Raw genomic sequence first — 20,051 nt, 5'->3', positions numbered from 1 at the left:
GCACTTACTAGCAAATATATATATACGTTCACATTTTTATATGTAAATATATATATTTTTTCATGGTAGCATACTATATATACTGTTCTAAATCTGTTCACTCAATAGCATTATCTTAGAGATTCTTCCAGATCACCACAAGAGAAATTATAACTTATTTTGAAGCTAGTGGGAAAGTTTTTTTTTTAAAAAAAATCCCTACCCCTTTGCAATCTATAAGTGCATTTACATACATCAAACTTAAATGGATACATTCCCACATCCATAAAGGCATTTACCTCTAATGGTTAACTGGAATGACAGAATGACTCATCTAGATTCTCAAGGGCACAGTCTGGTTTAGCTATTGCTACAGTTTCTAGAAGGGGGAAATAAAGGGAAAACATGGCAGTGCCGTAAGAAGGCACTAACGAATGTCTGAATGAATGAATGGAAGAAGGAAGGAGGAATGGAAATAAGAACTGCTTCAGCAGAGCATGTGGGTGCTATGGCAGGGGTAGTCTTCCTAATAAGCAGAGCAGTGAACTCCAGACTTAGAGCAAATATTTTGGAGCAAAAGAAAGTTGACTTCTTGAAGCAAGCACCAGGAAAAAGGGGTAGCTCTGAATGTTGTGCTGAAGGCTTCATAGTCACTGTGAAAAACTTTTCCTTTTCTTTTTCGACTCTGTGGCTATTGAGCCTATGCATGATTATCCCAAATGCCATCACCGTTGTAGAGATGACTAAAAATGTTTATTTCTGGGTCAAAAATTAGGATTTAGAGCAGCCAGCTCTCAGTGATGCTGGAGAAGCCACATAACTGAAATGCCACAGAAACAGATTTAAGGAATGAGATGTGAGTGCTCTGGAAGGTACTCATTTCCTAGTGAATCTAGAGACATGGGGTGAATTTCTGGTTCTTCTAGGCAAGTTTATTAACCGGAGAGTTTTGGTTTTCTCACTTATAAAATGGAGAAAATAATAATACTTTATAGCTATTTGTTCACAGATGCTTACAGATTATACTATATTGTATCTACACATTTTAAACGGTTCTTTCAATAGCTTTTGATAACATATGTATGTAATCTGAAGTAACAAATATTTCAAGCACACTGAATGGAGGAAGATAGAGACTAACAAATTAGGCTACTGCAAATAATGCTGCAATAAATGTTTGAAATCCTGCTTCATTATTTACATGTTTGGGAGTTTTACTAGGGTATATATCTAGAAGTTGAACTGCTGGGTATGTACCTTCAACTTTACTAGATCTTGCCAAAGTGATCTCAAAGTAGCTGTAATAGTTGACACTCTCATCAGCAATCTATGAGAGTTCTTGTTGCTCCATATCCCAATTCTAATATCTGGATGTTTACGTGTTGCCAACTGACCTGTATAATACAGTGTGAAACTATACCTAAATATTTTAATCTGAATATTCTTGGTAATTGTTAGGCAACAATTTTCCAACGGTCTCCCACATTTCTGCATGTCTTATGGGCAGAGATACTGACTGCTTTTGTTCCAGACTCTTTTCAAGGATATCTATATATAGTGAACACCTTTGCACAACAGAGATAATGTTTTCTTCTAGAGTGGAGCATAGGTTTATTTATTGCCCAGAATACAAAAAATATATTCTTCAGGATATAAGTTGGGTAGGTTTGCTTGAAGCTCATCAGAAAAGACTGGAGTTCTCTGAGATTAGGATGCCTAAATTGTGACACACTATGTGTGCAGTCTACCTGTGTCTCTTGCATTGCTCCTGTGGGGGTAAGAGTAAATGACAAAAACATGAAGTTCATGCTGCTTTCTGTGCTTTATATCACAGTCTTTTGTGTCTGATGCAAGAATTTTGTGTCTTTTGCCATCAACCATAAAACTGTGTCAGACTAATTTGTTTATAAGTTTATAAGTCAGTAGAGTACAATCTAGGGCTATTCACAGTTCTTTTCTATAACTAGTGACATTAAGCATCTTTTCTTGTTGTTTGTGGGCTATCTGGTTCTCCTCATTTGTGAAACAACTATCCATATTTTTGATCTATTTTTCTATTGCATTTCTTTGTTATTGATTGGGTAGATGTTCTTTGTTTATTCTGAGTACTAATCCTGTGTGGGTTATTTGCATTTTAAATATCTTTGAGAATCTCAGTTTGTAGCTTTTATTTTTGCTTGGCTTAAATAAATTTTAATGTATTTGAATTGCATAATTTAAATTACAGGGTATGCTTTTTTTGTGTTTTGTCAAGAAACCATTTCTTGAAATCTTAGAGCAGTTTTGATTTGCATTTCGCTGATTGCTAGAGATGTTGAACATTTTTTCACATATTTGTTGGCCATTTATTGTATTTCTTCCTTTGAGAAGTTTTTATTTAATTCTTTTGCTATTGATTGGGGATTTTTGTTGTTGTTGTTGTTTTTGAGTTCTGTGTATATTCTGGAGTAATACCCTATTGGAGGAGTAGCTGGCCAAGAGCTTCTCCCACTTTTTAGGCTCTCTCTTTATCGTTTCCTTTGCTGTGCAGAAGGTTTTCAGTTTGATGGCATCCCACTCATTGATTCTTGGTTTTATTTCTTGTGTTTAGGGGTCTTGTTAAAGAAGCCAGTGCCAGCACCTATGTGACGAAGTGTTGACCCTATGTTTTCTTCTAGTAGTTGTAAAATTTCTGGTCTAATTCCTAAGTCTTTAATCCATTTTGATTTGAGTTTTGCGTAGGGTGAGAGATAGGAGTCTAATTTCATTTTTCTACATATAGGTATTCACTTTTCCCAGTACCATTTGTTAAAAAGGTTGTTTTTTTCCTCCAAGATATGTATTTTTGGCATCTTTGTTAAATATCAGACGCCTACAGGTATGTGTATTTGTCTCTGTGTCTTCTGGTCTATTCCACTGATCTTTATGTCTGTTTTGATGCCAATACCATGCTGTTTAGTTTCTACAGCTCTGTATGTAATTTAAGATCAGGTATTGTGATATCTCCTACTTTGCTTTTCTTGCTTAGTATTGCTTTGGCTGTTCTGGGCCTTTTGTTCTTCCAAATGAATTTAAAAAATGTTTTTTTCTAATTCTGTGGAGAATGACATTGGTATTTTGATGGGGATTTTTGCATTGAATCTGAATATTGCTTTTGGTAGTATGGCCATTTTGACAATATTAATTCTGCTTATCCATTTTTTAAGGTCTTCTTCAATTTCTTTCTTTAGTGTTCTAGAATTTTCATTAAAAAGCTGTTTTGCCTCCTTGGTCAGATTAATTCCCAAGTATTTAAAAAAAAATTTTTGAGTTTACTGTGAATGGGACAGTTTCCTGATTTCTTCCTTGGTTGAATCACTGTTGGATTACAGGAAAGCTATTAATTTATGGATGTTGATTCTGTATCTTGCTACTTTGCTAAATTAATAGAAGTCTTCTGGTGGAGATTTTTGGGTTTGTTAGATATAGGATTATATTGTAAGCCAACAGAGAGAGTTTGACTTCTTTTTTTCCTATTTGTAATCCCTTTGATTTCCTTTTCTTGTCTGATTGCTCTGGCGAATGTTTTGAGGGCTAAATTAAATAGGAGTGGTGAGAGTGGCAGCCTTGTCTTGTTCCTGAACTTAGAGGAAATTGCTTTTAGTTTTTCTCCACTCAGTATAATGTTAGGGTCAGGGTTTGTCATAACTGGCCTTTACAATGTTGAGGCAAATTCCTTAAATCACTAGCTTCTCCAGCATTTTTAATATCAATGGTGTTGAATTTTATCTAAAGACTTTTCTGGGGGCTGGGGTTGTGGCTCAGCGGTACATGTAGTGCTCGCCTCTCACGTGTGAGGCCCTGGGTTTGATCCTCAGCACCACATATAAATAAATAAAATTAAAAAAGTATTGTGTCCAGGTACAACTAAAAATAAATAAATATAAAAAAATTGTTTAAAAAAAAGACTTTTCTGCATCTATTGAGATGATCATATGATTTCTGAATTACATTTATTGCTCTGTGCATGTTAAACCAACCTTACATCCCTGGAATGAGAGCACTTGATCATGGTTATTATCTTTTTGATGTGTGTGAATGTGTGTGTTTATATATTTATTTTTTAGTTGCAGTTGGACATAATACCTTTATTTATTCACTTTTATGTGGTGCTGAGGATCGAACCCAGGCGAGCACTCTATTGCTGAGCCACAACCCCAGCCCCTTGATGTGTTTTTGAATGTGATTTGCTAATATGTTACTAAAGATTGTTGCATATGTTCATTAGGGATACCGGTATGTAGTTTTATTTCCTTGATGCCTCTTTGTCTGGTTTTGGCATCAGGGTTATACTGGCTTCATAAAAAGTATTTGGGAATGTTCCCTCTCTTCCAAAATCATGGAATAATTTGAGAAAGACTGGTGTTTGTTCTTCTGTAAAGGTCTGGTAGAACTCGGTTGAGAATCCATCAGGTCCTGGGCTTTTCCTTTTTGGAAGACTTTTAATTGCTGTTTCAATTTCATTACTTGATATTGGTGTGTTTACCCAGGTGTGGTGTCACAAGTCTGTAATCCCAGAAGTGTGGGAGGCTGAGGCAAAAGGATCATAAGTTCAAAGCCAGCTTCAGCAACTTAGTGAGACCCTGTCTCAAAATTTTAAAAAAGGGCTAGAGATGTGGCTCAGTGGTTAAATACCCCTGGGTTCAATTCCTTGTATCAAAAAAAAAAAAAATTGGTGTGTTTATGTTTTCCATATCTTCCTGATTCAATTTGGGCAGGCCATATTTGCTTGCAGGGGATATTGTGCCTGTGTGTTTCTGTTTATTATTTTTGTTTTTTCCTGATCTCCCAGGTCCCACAGTCACTGAAGCAACATGCTCATCCCAAGATGGCCCTCTCTCAGCTCTCCACAGCCAATTGAGATACAAAGCGTGCTTTTCACGCACCAGTGCATGGTGCAGCCTCTGGGTCACCTAAGAGTAAGCAGTATATATATATATTTTTTACCTTTATTGTGTTTATTTTTATATGATGCCTCAGTGCCTCACGCATGCTAGGCAAGCACTCTATTATTGACCCACAACCCTGGCCCCTAAGCAGCATTTTTGATCTCAGTTTTTTCCTTACCAAGATTGTGATCCCCCTCCCTCTGCCCATGGTGAAGAAGTACTGGTGACACGTATGGGGCCACTGGGTTTGCTGTGATGTTTTCTTTCTTCTTTGTTTATTGTACCCATTTCTGAGTCCCTAAGCTGCTTTCAGTGTCCAATATTAAATTTTAGTGAAATCCCTCTTTTACCCACATTACTGAGAAGCTGTACACCTGCTGCTTTGGGTCCATGCAACGGCACAGCTTGGAATGCAGCTTTCCTCTACTCTGCCATCTTCTGTCACCTGGTCACACCACCTACTTCCTCTTACTTGTTGTGGCTTCTGTTCACATGACACCTCTTTTTTTACATTTTACTTTCAGTCTTTTGAATCTTTTTTTTTTTTTTTTTTTTTTGGTGTAGATGGACACAACACCTTTATTTATTTTTACGTGGTGCTGAGGACTGAATCCATGCCTCACACATGCTAGGCTAGTGCTCTACCACTGAGCTATAGCCCCAGCCCTTGAATCATTGAATCTAAAGAAAGTCTCCCATAGACAACACAAAGCTGGATCATGACCTTTAGCCTTTTGATTGAGTTGTTATTATTAATTATAGTTGAATTAACATCTCCCATTTCCCATTTTGCTTTCTAGAAGTATCATGTCTTTTTGGTTCCTCTACTCTTCCTTTACTACTTTGCTTTTATGTTAAATAAATATAGTACTTTGTTAATGTACTATTTTAATTTTTTAATGATTCTTTCAGGGCTTTTTAAAAAGTTTTTTGTTTCGTCCTCTAGGGTTTACATCTCAACTAATCAGAATCAGTATCAGATTTAAAGTAGATTGATTCTAGTGATACACAGAAAAAACACTTCTTCTATGTAACTCTTCCATTGAACCTTTTTTGCTGGTGGTATTTATTTTTACATACACATATACATATACACACATATGTGCATATATATTAATGTTATAAATAAAATTATACACTTCTAATAAATTAGGGGCTTTTAGCATAAGAAATAAAACCAGCTAACATTTATTGGATACATACCAGGGATCAGACATTGTTTAAGCACTTTGCATGGATTAGTTTATTATATTCTCATAACAAATCTCTAAGGTTATTATCTCTATTTCATCATGTATAAACCAAAGTACAAGTTAAATAATCTGTCAAAGTCAATAGTAGAACCAGAATCTGAATGCAAAGTCTGGCTAAAAGCACAAGATCTCAAGCATTTTTCTATACTCCTTCTTAGAATGTGGGTTGAATTTCCTCAAAAGCTTTTTCTGCAGTCAATACCACCATGTGGTTTTTCACCTAACTTGCAAATGTGGAAAATTTCATTAATAAAGTTTTAAATGTTACATCATCCTTGAATTTCTGGGATAAATCCAACTTGATTATAATACCTTTCTTTTTAAAATACAATGATGAATTTCATTTGCTAATGTTTTCTGAAAATTTTTATATCTATGTTTGACAGTGAGACTGACTTACAATTTTCTTTTTTCCTGCTTTAGTACTCAAGGTTATACTGGCTAACTCATGTGTGAGTTGGGGTAGACATATACTGACATTTCAATCTTCATTACACGGCTGATTTATGTGGGTAACGTAATAGCTAGTCCAATGGTTTAGACTTCTAGATAATTCAGTGAGATTCCTAATATCCAAATAATCCCTAAAGAGTAGACAAAGGTATCCAAGAGCATCTGGGCCACTTGCTACTAAATGACAATCTAGGATGCCAAGATTGCCCAAGTGGCCTAAAGTATTCCTTCCTAAAATATTTGAAGGTGGTTGATCCTTAATCTGGTTAATTAATTAATTTATTTTGCAGTGCTGGGGATTGAACTCAGGACCTCATGCATACTAAGAAAATGCTCTACCACTGAGTTATGTCCCTATCCCCTGGATTAAATATTGATGGCTGTATTTTAGTCAATTATACTTACATCCAAACAGAATCCTTCAGTTGTATTCACTCGTACTTTTTAATTTATAAAATAATCTCTTGTATTTCACTGAATTTATCTAATAGTCTCTAAGAGCGATCTTTCTTTACTTCTTTCCTTCTTTTTTCTGAGGTACTGAGGAACAAACCTAGGGCCTTGCACATGCTAGGCAAGTGCACTATTGTTGAACCACACCCCCAGCCCTCCTTTATAATTTTTTTTTTCTAGTTGTAGATGGACATAATACCTTTATTTCATTTATTTATTTTTATGTGGTGTTGAGGATAGAATCCAGTGCCTCACATGTGGTAGGAAAGGGCTCTACCACTGAGCCACAGCACCCTCAGCCCCGCTCAGCCCTTATTTAAATTTTATTTTGAGACATGGTCCACGTTGCCCAGGCTGCCCTTGAACTTGGATCCTCCTGCCTCTGCTTCCCTAGTAGCTGGGATTACAGGTGTGTGCCACTGCACTTGGCCTATAGTATTATTTATTATGGATTACTTTTACTCTATAGATTACTGAAGTAAAGATTACCTGGCTAGGCTAATCAGTAGCTACTTTACTAAGTGACTAGTGCATAGGTAGTGCAGTATGCAGAGCATGAATAGGTTGGACAAAAGATGATTCATGTCCTGGGTTGATGGACCTGGATGGAGTGAGATTTCATCATGCTACTCAGAACAGCATACAATTTAAAATGTATTATCTATTTCTGTAATTTTTAGAATAAATATTTTTGGACTGTGGCTGACCAAGGTAACTAAAACTGCAAAAAGCAAACCGCAGACAGGAGTGAGGGGGCTACTGTACATCAAGAAAGAATTTCTTACAGGAGAGAAACTAGATTGTACAGTGATAATAATTTGCCTCTTAGCTGTCACTAGTAGAACTGGGAATGAAATAATGAATTTTTGATAGGGGGTTGGAGTAGCTTCTGTTTTTGATGACAGTATAGAAACATATAATTTACTATGATTGTGTCCATAAGAATTTTAATACATCTCCAACTTTATAGGTTATTAATTTAATAAATAGATTAATAACCAAAAGTTGTCATAGCTCGGCTGTAACTGCCATGTACTTTTGTAAACACTACATAAGTTTGTACAAAGTTGAGATAAACAGAGAAAATATTCAAATATGGTTCTTAAATAATTTTGAATTATCTTACCATAATGAAGAGCTGTTTGACCTTCATTGTCCTAGAAAAGAAATAATACATTTTAGAAGTCTAAGAAATTGCAAAAGCATGAAACTATATAAACTATAAAATAAACTGGACACACCAAAGTTCCCTAGGTTTATCAGCCCCAGGAAAAGAAGTCAACATTTTGTTGAGCCTCACAGTGTGGACTTCTGGCTGGGCTGTCTATCTTGGAAAAGAGGAGACCGGCAACCGTGCACTGTAGCAGCTCAGTAAGAGAGAGGCTGAACCGAGCTGCGGGCAATAAACCCGCATCGTTACCCAACCAGTAAGTGTGGTTACACCCGGTGTGGGAAAAACTGACAGAACATTTATTTCCAAGCTTGTTCCCAAATCTAAAGAATCTGACTTGCCTTTTTAAATTTCAAGGGTAGTGATATTAGGTTTCCTAACCATGTATAGCATAAAGATAAGTGATTTCAAAGCATGCAAGTTTCCAGAAGAAGACCAAGAGTTCCCACAGATTAAGCAGGAAATGCCCACATTTCAGATTTTTTCTTTTAAAACCATGATATTCTAACAATATATATTAATCTCATAGTACAGAATAGCAGTTTCAGCTTCCTCTTAAAGTGAGAGCTGCTAATCTCAGTACAAGAGTAATGAATAGTCAGATAAAGCACAAGTGAAAAGTAGAATTTAGTAGTTAATTTGATATGCAGTTCCTAAAATGCATGACCACCATTAAGCCTCTATCAGTGAAGAATACATGCTCAACTATTACGAACAAAAGGGAGAGGGTGATATTATGATTTAAACCAAATTATTAATTATTCTGTATCTGTCTTCCACTTCCTAAGAGCTGAATGTGGGGGTAGGGGATGCTTCAGAAACTTTTGGTTAAAGGTTTCCCTGTTTAACCTTCCAGGAAAAATAGCGAGAAGATCCCACAGGGAACTTATTTTCTGGTTCAGACAGGTATTAAGGAAAAAAGCTAAGACAGGGAGTAAGAAGAAAGTCTTTCCCTAAGGGATTAGGGCACCTAGAGAAGCTTGTGAGGTTGTCAGCTGGTGGGGACAGGGGAGCATTCCTGGGCAATGTGATTTGTTTTCCTCTTAGGGAACAGGGATTCTAACTGGATTTAGAGGTGAGGTGTGCCTGGGTGCAGGAGGGGATAGGAAAGTAGTCATTTTGAGGGGGTGGACAGAGTACCTTGGAAGAGGTGTCACAGTGGCTAAGTTTGGGGTCATGAGGAAAGTAAACTAAGGAAGGCAAAAGATAGAAAGCAATATCAGGAAGCATAAGTAAGTGGCCACTCTGCCTATTTTTTCTTGTCTTCAGATCAGTCTGTCCCTTGCTGTGCTTTGTCTTACAAGTACAGGAAGAGAGCTGAGGTGGCTATAATGACAGGATCTGAGTGATATTGATGCAGGCAGCATATTTGCTAAGGGCAATTCTGAGAGGACAATACCGCCCATTTTGGCTTAAAACTCCAATCTACTTTGCTAGTAGATTTGTTAATCAGCAAAAGTATGTGCACACACCTGATGGGTTTATATACTTACATTTATAGTTTAAGCACAAATGACCATAAATAGAGAGGAATTTTAGAAAATGCTTGTTCTACTACAATTTCAGGACTCTGCTTATGCATCCATTATGCAAGATTAAGTTTTCCCAATTATTCATCTTTCTAAAACTTAGTTTTCTTGCTATTTGGGCAAAAATTTTAACTACTGTGTTCATAAAGTCAAGTTCAGTTCCTCTCAATTTCTAGTTCTTTATCTTCACTAGGGAGGTGGAAGAATAATTACTTTTTACTCACATTTACCAGCAAATACTGAATAGTTATCTTCAGCCTAATTTCTAATCAATTAATTAAAAATATGTGCTGAGTTCCTAGTATGTCCCAGTCATTGTTCTAGACACTGGGAACACGGAGTGAGTGAGACACAGAAGGCCTCTGATGATATCAGTCTTATAGTCTAAAAGAAAATCAGTGACAGGTCTGCAGACCCAGCTACTGGGAGGCTGACACAGGGCCACTTGAGTCTGGGAGTTAGAGACAAGCCTGGGAAAGAGTAAGTTTCCTTTTCACAAACAAACAAAAAAGTAACCTAAAGTAAGAGGCAATGACGTGTGCTTGAAAAGAAAAGAAGAGAACAAAGCAGAGCAAGACACTGACGAGAGTGACGTGGGTACTGTTTTAGTTAGGGAAGGCTTGACTCCATGAGAAGGTGTTCACACATAGAATTGGGGTAGAGTCTAGGGTGGCCAAGCCCAGTGAGTCACAGCGCCCATCTTCCTCCTGGTCTGAAAGCAAGCACACTACTCAAGCCAATGAGAGTTTTCTTTCAGGGTTAGTTATTCAAATGGAGCTAGGGGATGGAAGAATGTGCACAGAGAGGGTCCCTTCCTCAAAACTAAAGGTAGTAGTACACCTGGTCAGACTCAAAAGGACAAACATTTTATGATCTAACTTACATGAGGTACCTTAGTAGTTCACAGGGAAAGAAAGTTAAATCGCAGTTAGCAGGGTGACTGGGGAGCATGGGAAGTTAGTGTCTAATGGGCACAGAGTTCTGGTTTGGGTGTTCAAGTTCTGCAAGCAGCTGATGGTGACGGCTGTGGGAATGCACTAATGCCAATGAATGACGCATTTAAAAATTATTCAAATGGTAAGTAATAAAACAAAATGTATATCTTACTACTAAACAACAACAACCAAAAAAAAAAAAAAATCAAAAACAAGTCAAGGTTGTGAACCCAAAACCACCCAGTGGCAGTTTGCTTTGGGGAGAAAAACTGTACAACAGGAGAGGATGAAGCACTCATAATTACACAGCAGTGGTGAGAGACAAAAGCCTCTTGTTCTTCCAGCTGTGTTCTAGACTTCTTAATTCAGAGAGCCAATAACAACAAACACTCCCTGGGCAAATGTAATCTTTTTGACACTGGCAAATGAAGGTCCTGACTAACATGGAATGCAATACATCTTATGGCCCAAGCCTTGCTCATCTCTCCCCATTCTGACTGCTAATTCCCATTTGGAATATCTAAAAAGGGGCTGGGGTTGTGGCTCAGTGGTCGAGTGCTCACCTAGCGTGGGTGAGGTACTGGGTTTGATCCTCAGCACCACATATAAATAAATAAATAAAAATAAAGGCATTGTGTCCATGTACAACCATAAATATATTAAAAAGAAAATAATACCTACCAAGCAAATGTCTGGGAATATGCACACACACAAGCATCACTTATTGCATAGGCTATATTGTAAATGATGCCTTTACAGGGCATACGATATACGAGACTATCAGGCCACAGACTATTCTTGTTGAGTTTGATTTTAGTACTTTTTTCTTTGAGTAGTTCCTCAACCATGAAATTATCAATTATCCTTATTATTGTCAGTGTGCCAGAACCCTTTACCTTTTCTATTGCTTATCTGTTGAGGGCTAAAAATCTAAAAGGCAAGTTCCTTAATTTGTATCTCAAATTAGGAAATAGTCTTGGAGTGATGGTTTGGTAATTGTTTCACTACATCTGTAGTAAGCTTCGGCACAGACTGTGTTTTATTCTCATGTTAGTTTTATCTTGGACTCAGACTATATTCATGATCAGTGTTTTTGTTTTTGTTTTGGTACTGGGGATTGCGATTGAACCTAGGGGTGCTTAACCACTGAGCCACACCCCCAGCCCTTTTTGTTTTTTTTGAGACAGGGTCTCACTAAGTTGCTTAACTCCTCGTTAAGTTGCTGAGGCTGGCTTTGAACTTGTAATCTTCCTGGTGATCAGTGGTTTTTAATTAAAAAAAAAATTCATGCCATGAGTGACAAGTAAATGAAGCAGATCTGAGTGGCACTGCTCTTGCCCAGAAGGCAGCGACCCAAGCTCCTGCACCCGTGGAGTTCCTACCTTTCCACAGGTTGCCCACAGCATCACCTGAAGGGGCCCCCACAACGCAATTTGAAAACCACTTTCTAGGCCTGTGGATACTGAGAAATAAATCTCTGGATAAAATTTCACTCTCTCATGGCTCTCTGTTTCTGGACACTTAATCTAATTGTAGAATATGGAACTAGATTATTAATAACAAGGAATTTTTCTGACTAGTTCACTTGCTAGTTTTCTTAATGGCTCTCTGAATAAAGAATAAAAAATAAGAGTATATAGTCAAAAAAGGCACTAAAATAATACAGCAAAATACAAATGCTTAATTCTCTGAAAAATCTTTCTCCCTGGGTAAGCAGTAATCAAGCATCAGAACTTCATCTGAATGTACAATCATATAAGTATCAACAAATGAAAAACTGGGTATTTTCAGCTATTCTTTATGCTATTATATCTTTAGTACAGAAAAGAAGTCTTTATGGACTACAACAGTAAGAGATAACTAAGTAGATGATATGCAAATTGATAAATGTATGAAATTTACCTACCAAGTAAATGTCTGGGAAAACGCACATTCACAGGACAAGCTGAAAGGAAAACAATCAAAAGCAACACCCCTGATTATCTCTTCTAAGGCAACTGAGCAGACTCACATCTACACCCATGTCTTCAAGTCTGCTTTGGGAACTGCAGCTAAAATGACTGCATCAACTTTAACATCACACGGAAATTGCTAGACAGAAAGGAATTAGGGTAAGATGGGCACAGTATGAATGAGCAGTTGAACTTGCAGAATGGACAGTGTCCACAAGGTGTTCTTAGGTTCTTCCAATTATTCAGACGTATGTCCACATAGGGCACAGTTAGCAGGAAGTTATTAAAAGGATTTCAGATAGAAACCATTCAGAATTTGCCACGAGGGCAGTTGCCAGACTGAGGTCCTTGCAGTCATTCATGTGACAGCTCACCCAGTCCCCTAGGAGATAAAACTTGGGTATGAAGAGAGGAATTCCTATCAGCAGGTATGGGGTCTGTCCATTACATGGTTTACCAGCAATTCTTAGGAATACAGAAGGGATATGCCAATTAGAAGAAACTCAGGACAGTCCAAAGTGCAGTGTCAGGTATGTATCGTTCCTTTGCAATTCCCCCCATTCTGATTAATTTACCAATCAGGAGTCACTTTTATTATAAATAATGTTACTTAGTTATCTAATTGATATCCTTACCTTTAACAGGTTATCAGGGAAGTTAGACATTTTTACCTAAGATCAGATTTCCTCCAGTAGGGGAAAGTCAATGTCATAACATGGTATTAATCTTATATTGCCAGAATTTCCATCTAGAAGTTTAACTGAAACACATATGTGATATCAATGGACTTTGCCAACTCTTACTAAATCTGTCCTACTCTGGCTACAAGAATTTCTCCCATGGTGCATATTCTTTATTCTTTTTTCCCCTTTTGCCTATGTATACCTAAGTGAATCGGGCAACAATATTATCTTTTACTACATCTGATTATTTAATAAGGGGGATCTTTTTTAGTAATACTGAAGCAATACTGTTAATGCTAAAGTATATCTGGAAGAACAGATGCATGAAGATACTTAAGAAGATGGGGGCCTCACAATTCCACTTCTGGGATTTCCCCCCATCCCTAAATGGAGCAGCACTTGGTTCTACAATTTACCCAAATGCTCAAGCCAGAAATGAGAGCTCCACCCTTAAATTCTCTTTATCTAATTTATAAGCAACTCCTATTGGTTCTTAAAAATATATATCTAATTATCTACTTCTTATCTTCATTGTTACCACCTATTATGGGTTGAATTGTGTGCCCTCAAAAGACATGCTGAGGGGCTGGGATTGTGGCTCAGTGGTAGAGTGCTCGAGTACCATGCGTGGGGCTCTGGGTTCGATCCTCAGCACCACATAAAAGTAAATAAATGAAATAAATGTAAAAAAAAAAAAAAGACATGCTGAAATCCTATCTCCCAGTACCTCAGAACGTGATTTTATATGGAAACTGAAGAGAGGTATCTACATGCCAAAGACTGCCAAGAATTGCCTGCAAACACCAGAAGTTAGAAAAGGCAAGGAAGGATTCTGCCTACAGGTTTGAGAAGGAAAATGGTTCTGCCAATGATCAATTTTTATTGTTTTAAACTACCTAGCTTGAGACCCTAAGCAACTTAGTAAGACCCCCGTCTCAAAATTAAAAATAAAATAAAAAGGACTGGGGATATAGCTCAGAGGTAGAGTGCCCCAGGGTTCCATCCCCAGTACAAAAGACAAAAACAAACAAACAAATACTGAGGACCTCAGGGAGCTTTTGTTTAAATCTATCAATATATACCATATTAGAAATTAAAGCTGAGAATCAAAAAAACCACTACATAAAACATTTCATATTAAAAACGAGAAAAAGAGAAGACAATGAGGAAGAATGGCAGTTTCACACTTTTTGCAATCACTGTTTAAACAGAAAATAATTACGTATTTATATCTATTTCTGCAGTCAATCTGCTGTGATAACATGTGACGTAACCTCCAAAAAAACACCATGGCATGCTCATAGGGGAATGAGGTGAAAAAGGCAAAGAATTTCTTAGAATTACTATGAAGTAGCTTTGATCTTAGGGACCCATCTGCACTCAAAAGTATTATTTCAATAGTCAATAAATAAATGAATCATGGATTTCTAAAAATATTTATCTGCAAGGGTATCCACTGTTATCCACTGAAACATGGCATACTGGAAGCAGGAAAGGAGGATGGGGAACACTAGGAGGTAGGAGGATGGGCATCAGCTTAACACAAGGTCGTCAGGGCAGGTCCTCCTGAGAGGTGTGAGGGGAGCTGATGAGAATCCATGGGGAAGCAACCAGGGGACAAGAAGAGCAAGAGCAAAGGTCCTGAAACGTGCATGGCTTGGCACATCTGAGGAACGGAAGGAGGCAGTGTGGCCAGAGAAATGAGAAGAAGTTAGATTAGTGTGAGAAGATAAAGTGAGAGAGGCAAAGGAGGACCAGATGGTCCGGTGCCTTGGAGGGACCAGGTGGTAAAGACCGTAAGCCACTCTAAGGATTTTGGCTTTCGTTTTTAATTCAGTGGGAGGTTACTGGCGGGTTTCCAAGCAGAGTAGTTTGACTTCACTTACGAGTTAGGAGGATCACGCTGGCTGCTGAGTTGGAAATAGACTAAAGGTAAGCAGAAAGACCAGGCAGGAAGCTATTTCAATCTTATTTCAGAAACAATCACCAGAATGTGAGCAGAGGGCAAGGTGAGAAGTGGTCAGATTCTGGACATATTAAGAAGGCAGAAGGAATACAATTTGATAACAGACTGGATGTAAATTTAAGAAAAAGAGGAAAATTAATGATTCTACCAAGAATCTGGAGGAAGCAACAAAGCCATAATTGCCATTAGCAAGATGGAGAAGACTTAGGAGGAAGCAGGTTTTGTGGTCACAGATCAGGAGCCTGATTTGGGACATGTTAAGTTTGGAATGATCAAACATCCTTGGAGAGATGTTAAAAGGCAATTAGCTATGTCTGAATTTCAGAAAAGAGGTATAGACTAGAGATGCCAATTTGAGAGTTATGAGCATATATTTAAAGATCAGATAGTAGTTGAGATCATCAAAGCACTGGGCATAAAGAAGAGATCCAAGGATTGGGTTCTTGTGTATTCCAGGAGGTCAGCAAAAGGAGCAAGTAAAAGGGTCTGAGAAAGAATGACCGAAGAAGAACCGGTAAAAGGGACAAAAGCCAGTAAGTTAACAGAAAACCCAGCAGAGTGTAAAGTCTGGAACATAAGAATATAAGGTGTCAATAGGGGTAATCAGCTATGTCAAATCCTATCAGCAGTCAGGTATGGCAAGCTAAGAGGCTGCTGATTTAGCAAAGAGAAGGTCCTTGGATTTCCTATGAAGAATAGGAGGAATAATAAGTGACCACCTGATTCAAGTAGGTTCAAAGTGCTATGGTTTAGATCTGAAATGGCCCCCAAAGGCCATGTGTTGAAGGCTTGGTTGCCAGCCTGTGGCACTGTTGGAGGTGGTGAAAACCTCAGGAGGTAGGGCCTAGAGGAAGGAAGTGAGGTCACTGCAGATGTGCCCTTGAGGGGGATTTGGGGACTTTGGTGCTTGCTTTTTTCTTTTTTTCTTGACAGTCATGAGGTGAGCAGTTTTGCTCCACCATCCACTCCTGGCCATGATGTTCTGCTTTGCCACAGGCCCGGAACAATGGAGCCAAATGATCATGGATTAAAACCTTGGAAGCCACAAGCCAAAATGAATCTCTTCTTTTAAGCTAATTATCTCAGGTATTTTGTCATAGCGGTGGAGAGCTGACTAATCCAGAGAGGTAATGGGAAAGGAGGAACAACTTTTTTATGGAATTTTGTTTTAAGGAGAAATAAGGACAGTAGTAGGATGGTTAAGTGGGATGGAGAGACAGTAGCATATTTGTATCCTATGGAACCTACTCAGAAGAGAAGGCAAAGTCATTAAAAAAAAAAAAAAGATCATATATGGAATAAGATCCTTGAGAATGATGGGACTTACTACATGAGCACAGGGGCTGGCCTTAGCTAGGAGCACAGGTAACCACACATGCTAATGGAGGGAAGGTGGTCTGCCAATGAACAGATGCAGATAGGTAAGTAGATAAGGTGGTGGAATTTGTGCAAGTTCTTTACTAATGAAAAGAAAGAATGAGAATGATAGGGATTATCTTGGAGGTAAGAGTATGGACAATGTAACTTTTTTTCTTTATAAGGAGAAATAATAGTTATTTCTTTCTTTATAGTTATCATTTGAAATTTGTAGAAATTTATGAAATTAGTATTACTTTGATAGTAAAAAGTTATTATCAATTTGTATTGTCTGAAGTTAAATACCATCTATATGTGGACAACATTTAACTGTTACCCAGGCATTCCCAATTAAAAAATAACCAACATCAACTAAAATCACAGTTACTTATAATGACTTTTACAATTACAAGCAAGACAGGCTCACCTACCTCCTCCCAACCCATTTCTTGTTTGCCATGTTCCTTAGATCACCATGCCTAATTTGAGGCTTTTGTGTTCAAATGTTGTGGACTGAAGTGTTCTAGTGTTTCATGTGAAATATTGAGATTTTTAAAACTTTACACTTAAGGCATATTCACCTCGAAATCAATTAGGCATGAATTTACGAAGCATGACTCCAATCACAGAATTGATTGGCAGGTGGGGAACAGAAAGACAGGAGGAGAATCAGGCCATCCTCTAATTGTATTTTCTGTCTTTCAAGAGTACTAGAGAAAAGGAACGGTCTTTAAAAAGACACCAAGGATTTTCTTCAACTCCAAATTGTTTATATGTCTAGGCACCTTGATTGTCTAAAGAATAGGTGTTTGGGTGAAACAAAATAAAGACAATTATTTTAAATTACTCTTCAACTCTACTGCAGTCTTCAGGGACCCAAATGTAATTATTCTTCTTTTGTATGCCTAATGAATAATAAGCACTTCAGACATGTTCAATCAATGAACTTGTTTATTCGGAATGATTATGACTCAGTACTATAAAGCCTATTTAATAATTATTAATAATTATTTAAATAAACTATTATATCATGATATACTATTATAATTATGCTTTAATAAAACAACCATCTTGTATCTATAAGATCTACCTTTTTTATTCCTCTTTGTGTGTTAAAATGGAATTTGTATTAAACATGAGGATGACTTCAAACATTTTTTTCTCAGAGTTAGGATATAGGAACTTAAACCTTAGTCTTTACAGACATTCTGTTTTAAAATATATTATAAAGAATAAATGGAATTGAATGTCAAGAATGAGTAAGTGAAAGCTTTTACTCATCTGGTTTACAACTTATATCAGCTAATTTTTCTAGATTTAAATTGATTAAATTTTTTGTTTGTTTCATTTCAAATGACCACACCAGAAGAGGGTTGTTTGTCATGATTATTTATGCTTTTCCTTTCTATTTCAGCTTAAAGGAAATGTTCAAATTTAATAAATATGGCGTTATTATAAAGAACAGCCAAATCTATTCCAATAAATTAAAATTGGCCATATGTTTGCAATCTTTGTAAGGGATTATACATTAGGGTAAAATAAAAACACCCAGTTGAATTAAAAATAAACAAAATAACAAAGTTAAATGTATAAAAATTCAACAATGTTTAAAATTCAAACTATAAAAGCATAAAAATGTGGAGCCCCTACGTATATCCTCCATATCCTTTCTATTTTCACATAAATAATAAAAATCCGTAAGGAGCAGAAATGAATGCCACATAACATGGTAAGTTTAAATACCCAGACTCCTGAATGAGAAAAGGAAAACTGTACCCATGGTGCTCCTAAATGGATTATTTACTATGGTGGAGAATCATGGCAACGCCCTTCCATCTGGCTTGGTCTTTGGTCTGACTCTCATAGGATTTGACACTCACTACTCTGGGTTCAAAAACATCCACTCTTTTTTATAACTTAAACTATAATCCTGAACCCTTCACTAACACTTTCTCTCCTCCATCCCTCTTTGTCCTTTTTTTTTTTTTTTTGGTACCAGGGTTTGAACCTAGAGGTGCTTAACCACTGAGCCATATCCCCAACACTTTTTATTTTGAGACAGGTTCTACGTTGTTTAGGGCCTAAGTTGCTGAGGCTGGCTTTAAACTCATGATCTTCTTGCCTCAGCCTGCTGAGTTGCTGGGATTACAGGTGTGCACCACCTCTTCCTGATCCCCCAGCATCTTTTACTTGTTATTTGTGAATATATCTACATTCTTCTCCTCCTTAGAAGGCAAGCCTTATTTCATAATTTAACTTTATAGACCTCTATTTCCTTTATCCCTGGTATCTAGCACAAAAAACTGCTTAAAATAAAAGCTAAATAAGAGTAAAGAAAAATAAACTTGGCTGGGCTCAGTGGCACATGCCTGTAATCCCAGTGGTTTGGGAGGCTGAGGCAGGAGGATCTCAAGTTCAAAGCCAGTCTTACAACTTAGTGAGGCACTTAGCAACTTAGCGAGACCCTGTCTTTAAAAAAATATTAAAAAAGGGCTGGGGATGTGGCTTAGTGGTTGAGCACCCTGAGATCAACCCCCAGTACTCCTTCTCCCCCACAAAAAAAAACTTGTAGGAAAACCAAATATAGTTGGTTTTCTTGATTTCTGATATTATAAAGTACCCGGTATAGGGTCCAGAGTGTAGGGGAAATGCTGCTACGGACCATATTAAACATGTTGTCTTTAATTGCTCACTTTGCACAAGAACTCTTCTAGATGTCTTGAGAGCAGTGCAAGGTCAGCCAGTGCCTACAAAACATGAGATGCAAGAGCAAGCAGAAGAGACAACTGTGAAGGTGAGGGAAGGATGATGGCGGCGAAGGGAGTGCATCACCCCAGTGCGCCTCGTCACTGTGCGGGAGAAAGACGAGGTGAAACAGCTGAAGGCTATCTTGTTGGGAATTTCCAGTGAAATTGAGGTGCTCCAGAATCTAGTGGACGGATTTCCATCACTCGAGGTTCGGCTGCGGGGGCTCGGATTTCTCTGCACAGAGGGTCGCATTGCCTGATCGGCGGATTGCCCCGCAGCTGGAGTCTGCGGCGCGAGCTGGGAAGCGGTGAGGTGCCGGAGCGGGGGTGCAGCGATGCGGATTCTGGGGGCTCCTGCCAGTGGTGCAATGGCCGTGCTTAGTGCTGAGTTCCGCTTTGAGACAGAGGAGAGAAGCGGTCCAGTTCGGTTCTCGACACCGGTGGGACCACGGAGGAGGACAGCAGCCGCCATCTTGGAGAGCTGATGTAATCATCCCTGTTTTCTACTGATCTCAGCTCATTCAGCTACGGAACAGGTGATTTCAGGCTGGTATTTGCCTGCGTCTCGCAGACAGATCGCTCAGGCTCGGGGCTGGAGAACCAGTGGAGAATACTCCTAGGGGCTCGCTCCTGGCAAGGCGTGCACTGGGCTCTGAGCGGCCGGATT

At 38.0% G+C, this 20,051-nt stretch overlaps 1 protein-coding gene and 1 long non-coding RNA gene across 3 annotated transcripts in view; both read right to left on the bottom strand.

Annotated features, from left to right (window-relative positions):
- The window catches only part of LOC308650944, a 902,096-nt gene that overhangs the window by 211,873 nt on the left and 670,172 nt on the right, over window positions 1-20,051 (bottom strand). The gene's annotated exons all lie outside the window — the stretch shown is intronic.
- The window catches only part of ACBD6 (acyl-CoA binding domain containing 6), a 169,218-nt gene that overhangs the window by 8,392 nt on the left and 140,775 nt on the right, over window positions 1-20,051 (bottom strand). For both annotated transcript variants that reach the window (XM_081297509.1, XM_081297510.1), the window contains one exon: window positions 8,172-8,202. In XM_081297509.1, coding sequence (XP_081153635.1) covers window positions 8,172-8,202 — 31 coding nt within the window. The remainder of the gene's footprint in view (window positions 1-8,171; window positions 8,203-20,051) is intronic.

This window comes from Spermophilus citellus (assembly GCF_964194105.1).
Source record: "Spermophilus citellus genome assembly, chromosome: 6".
Lineage (NCBI taxonomy): Eukaryota > Metazoa > Chordata > Mammalia > Rodentia > Sciuridae > Spermophilus > Spermophilus citellus.
Note: the sequence above shows the minus strand (reverse complement) of the source record. Positions and strands in the feature narration are given on the sequence as shown.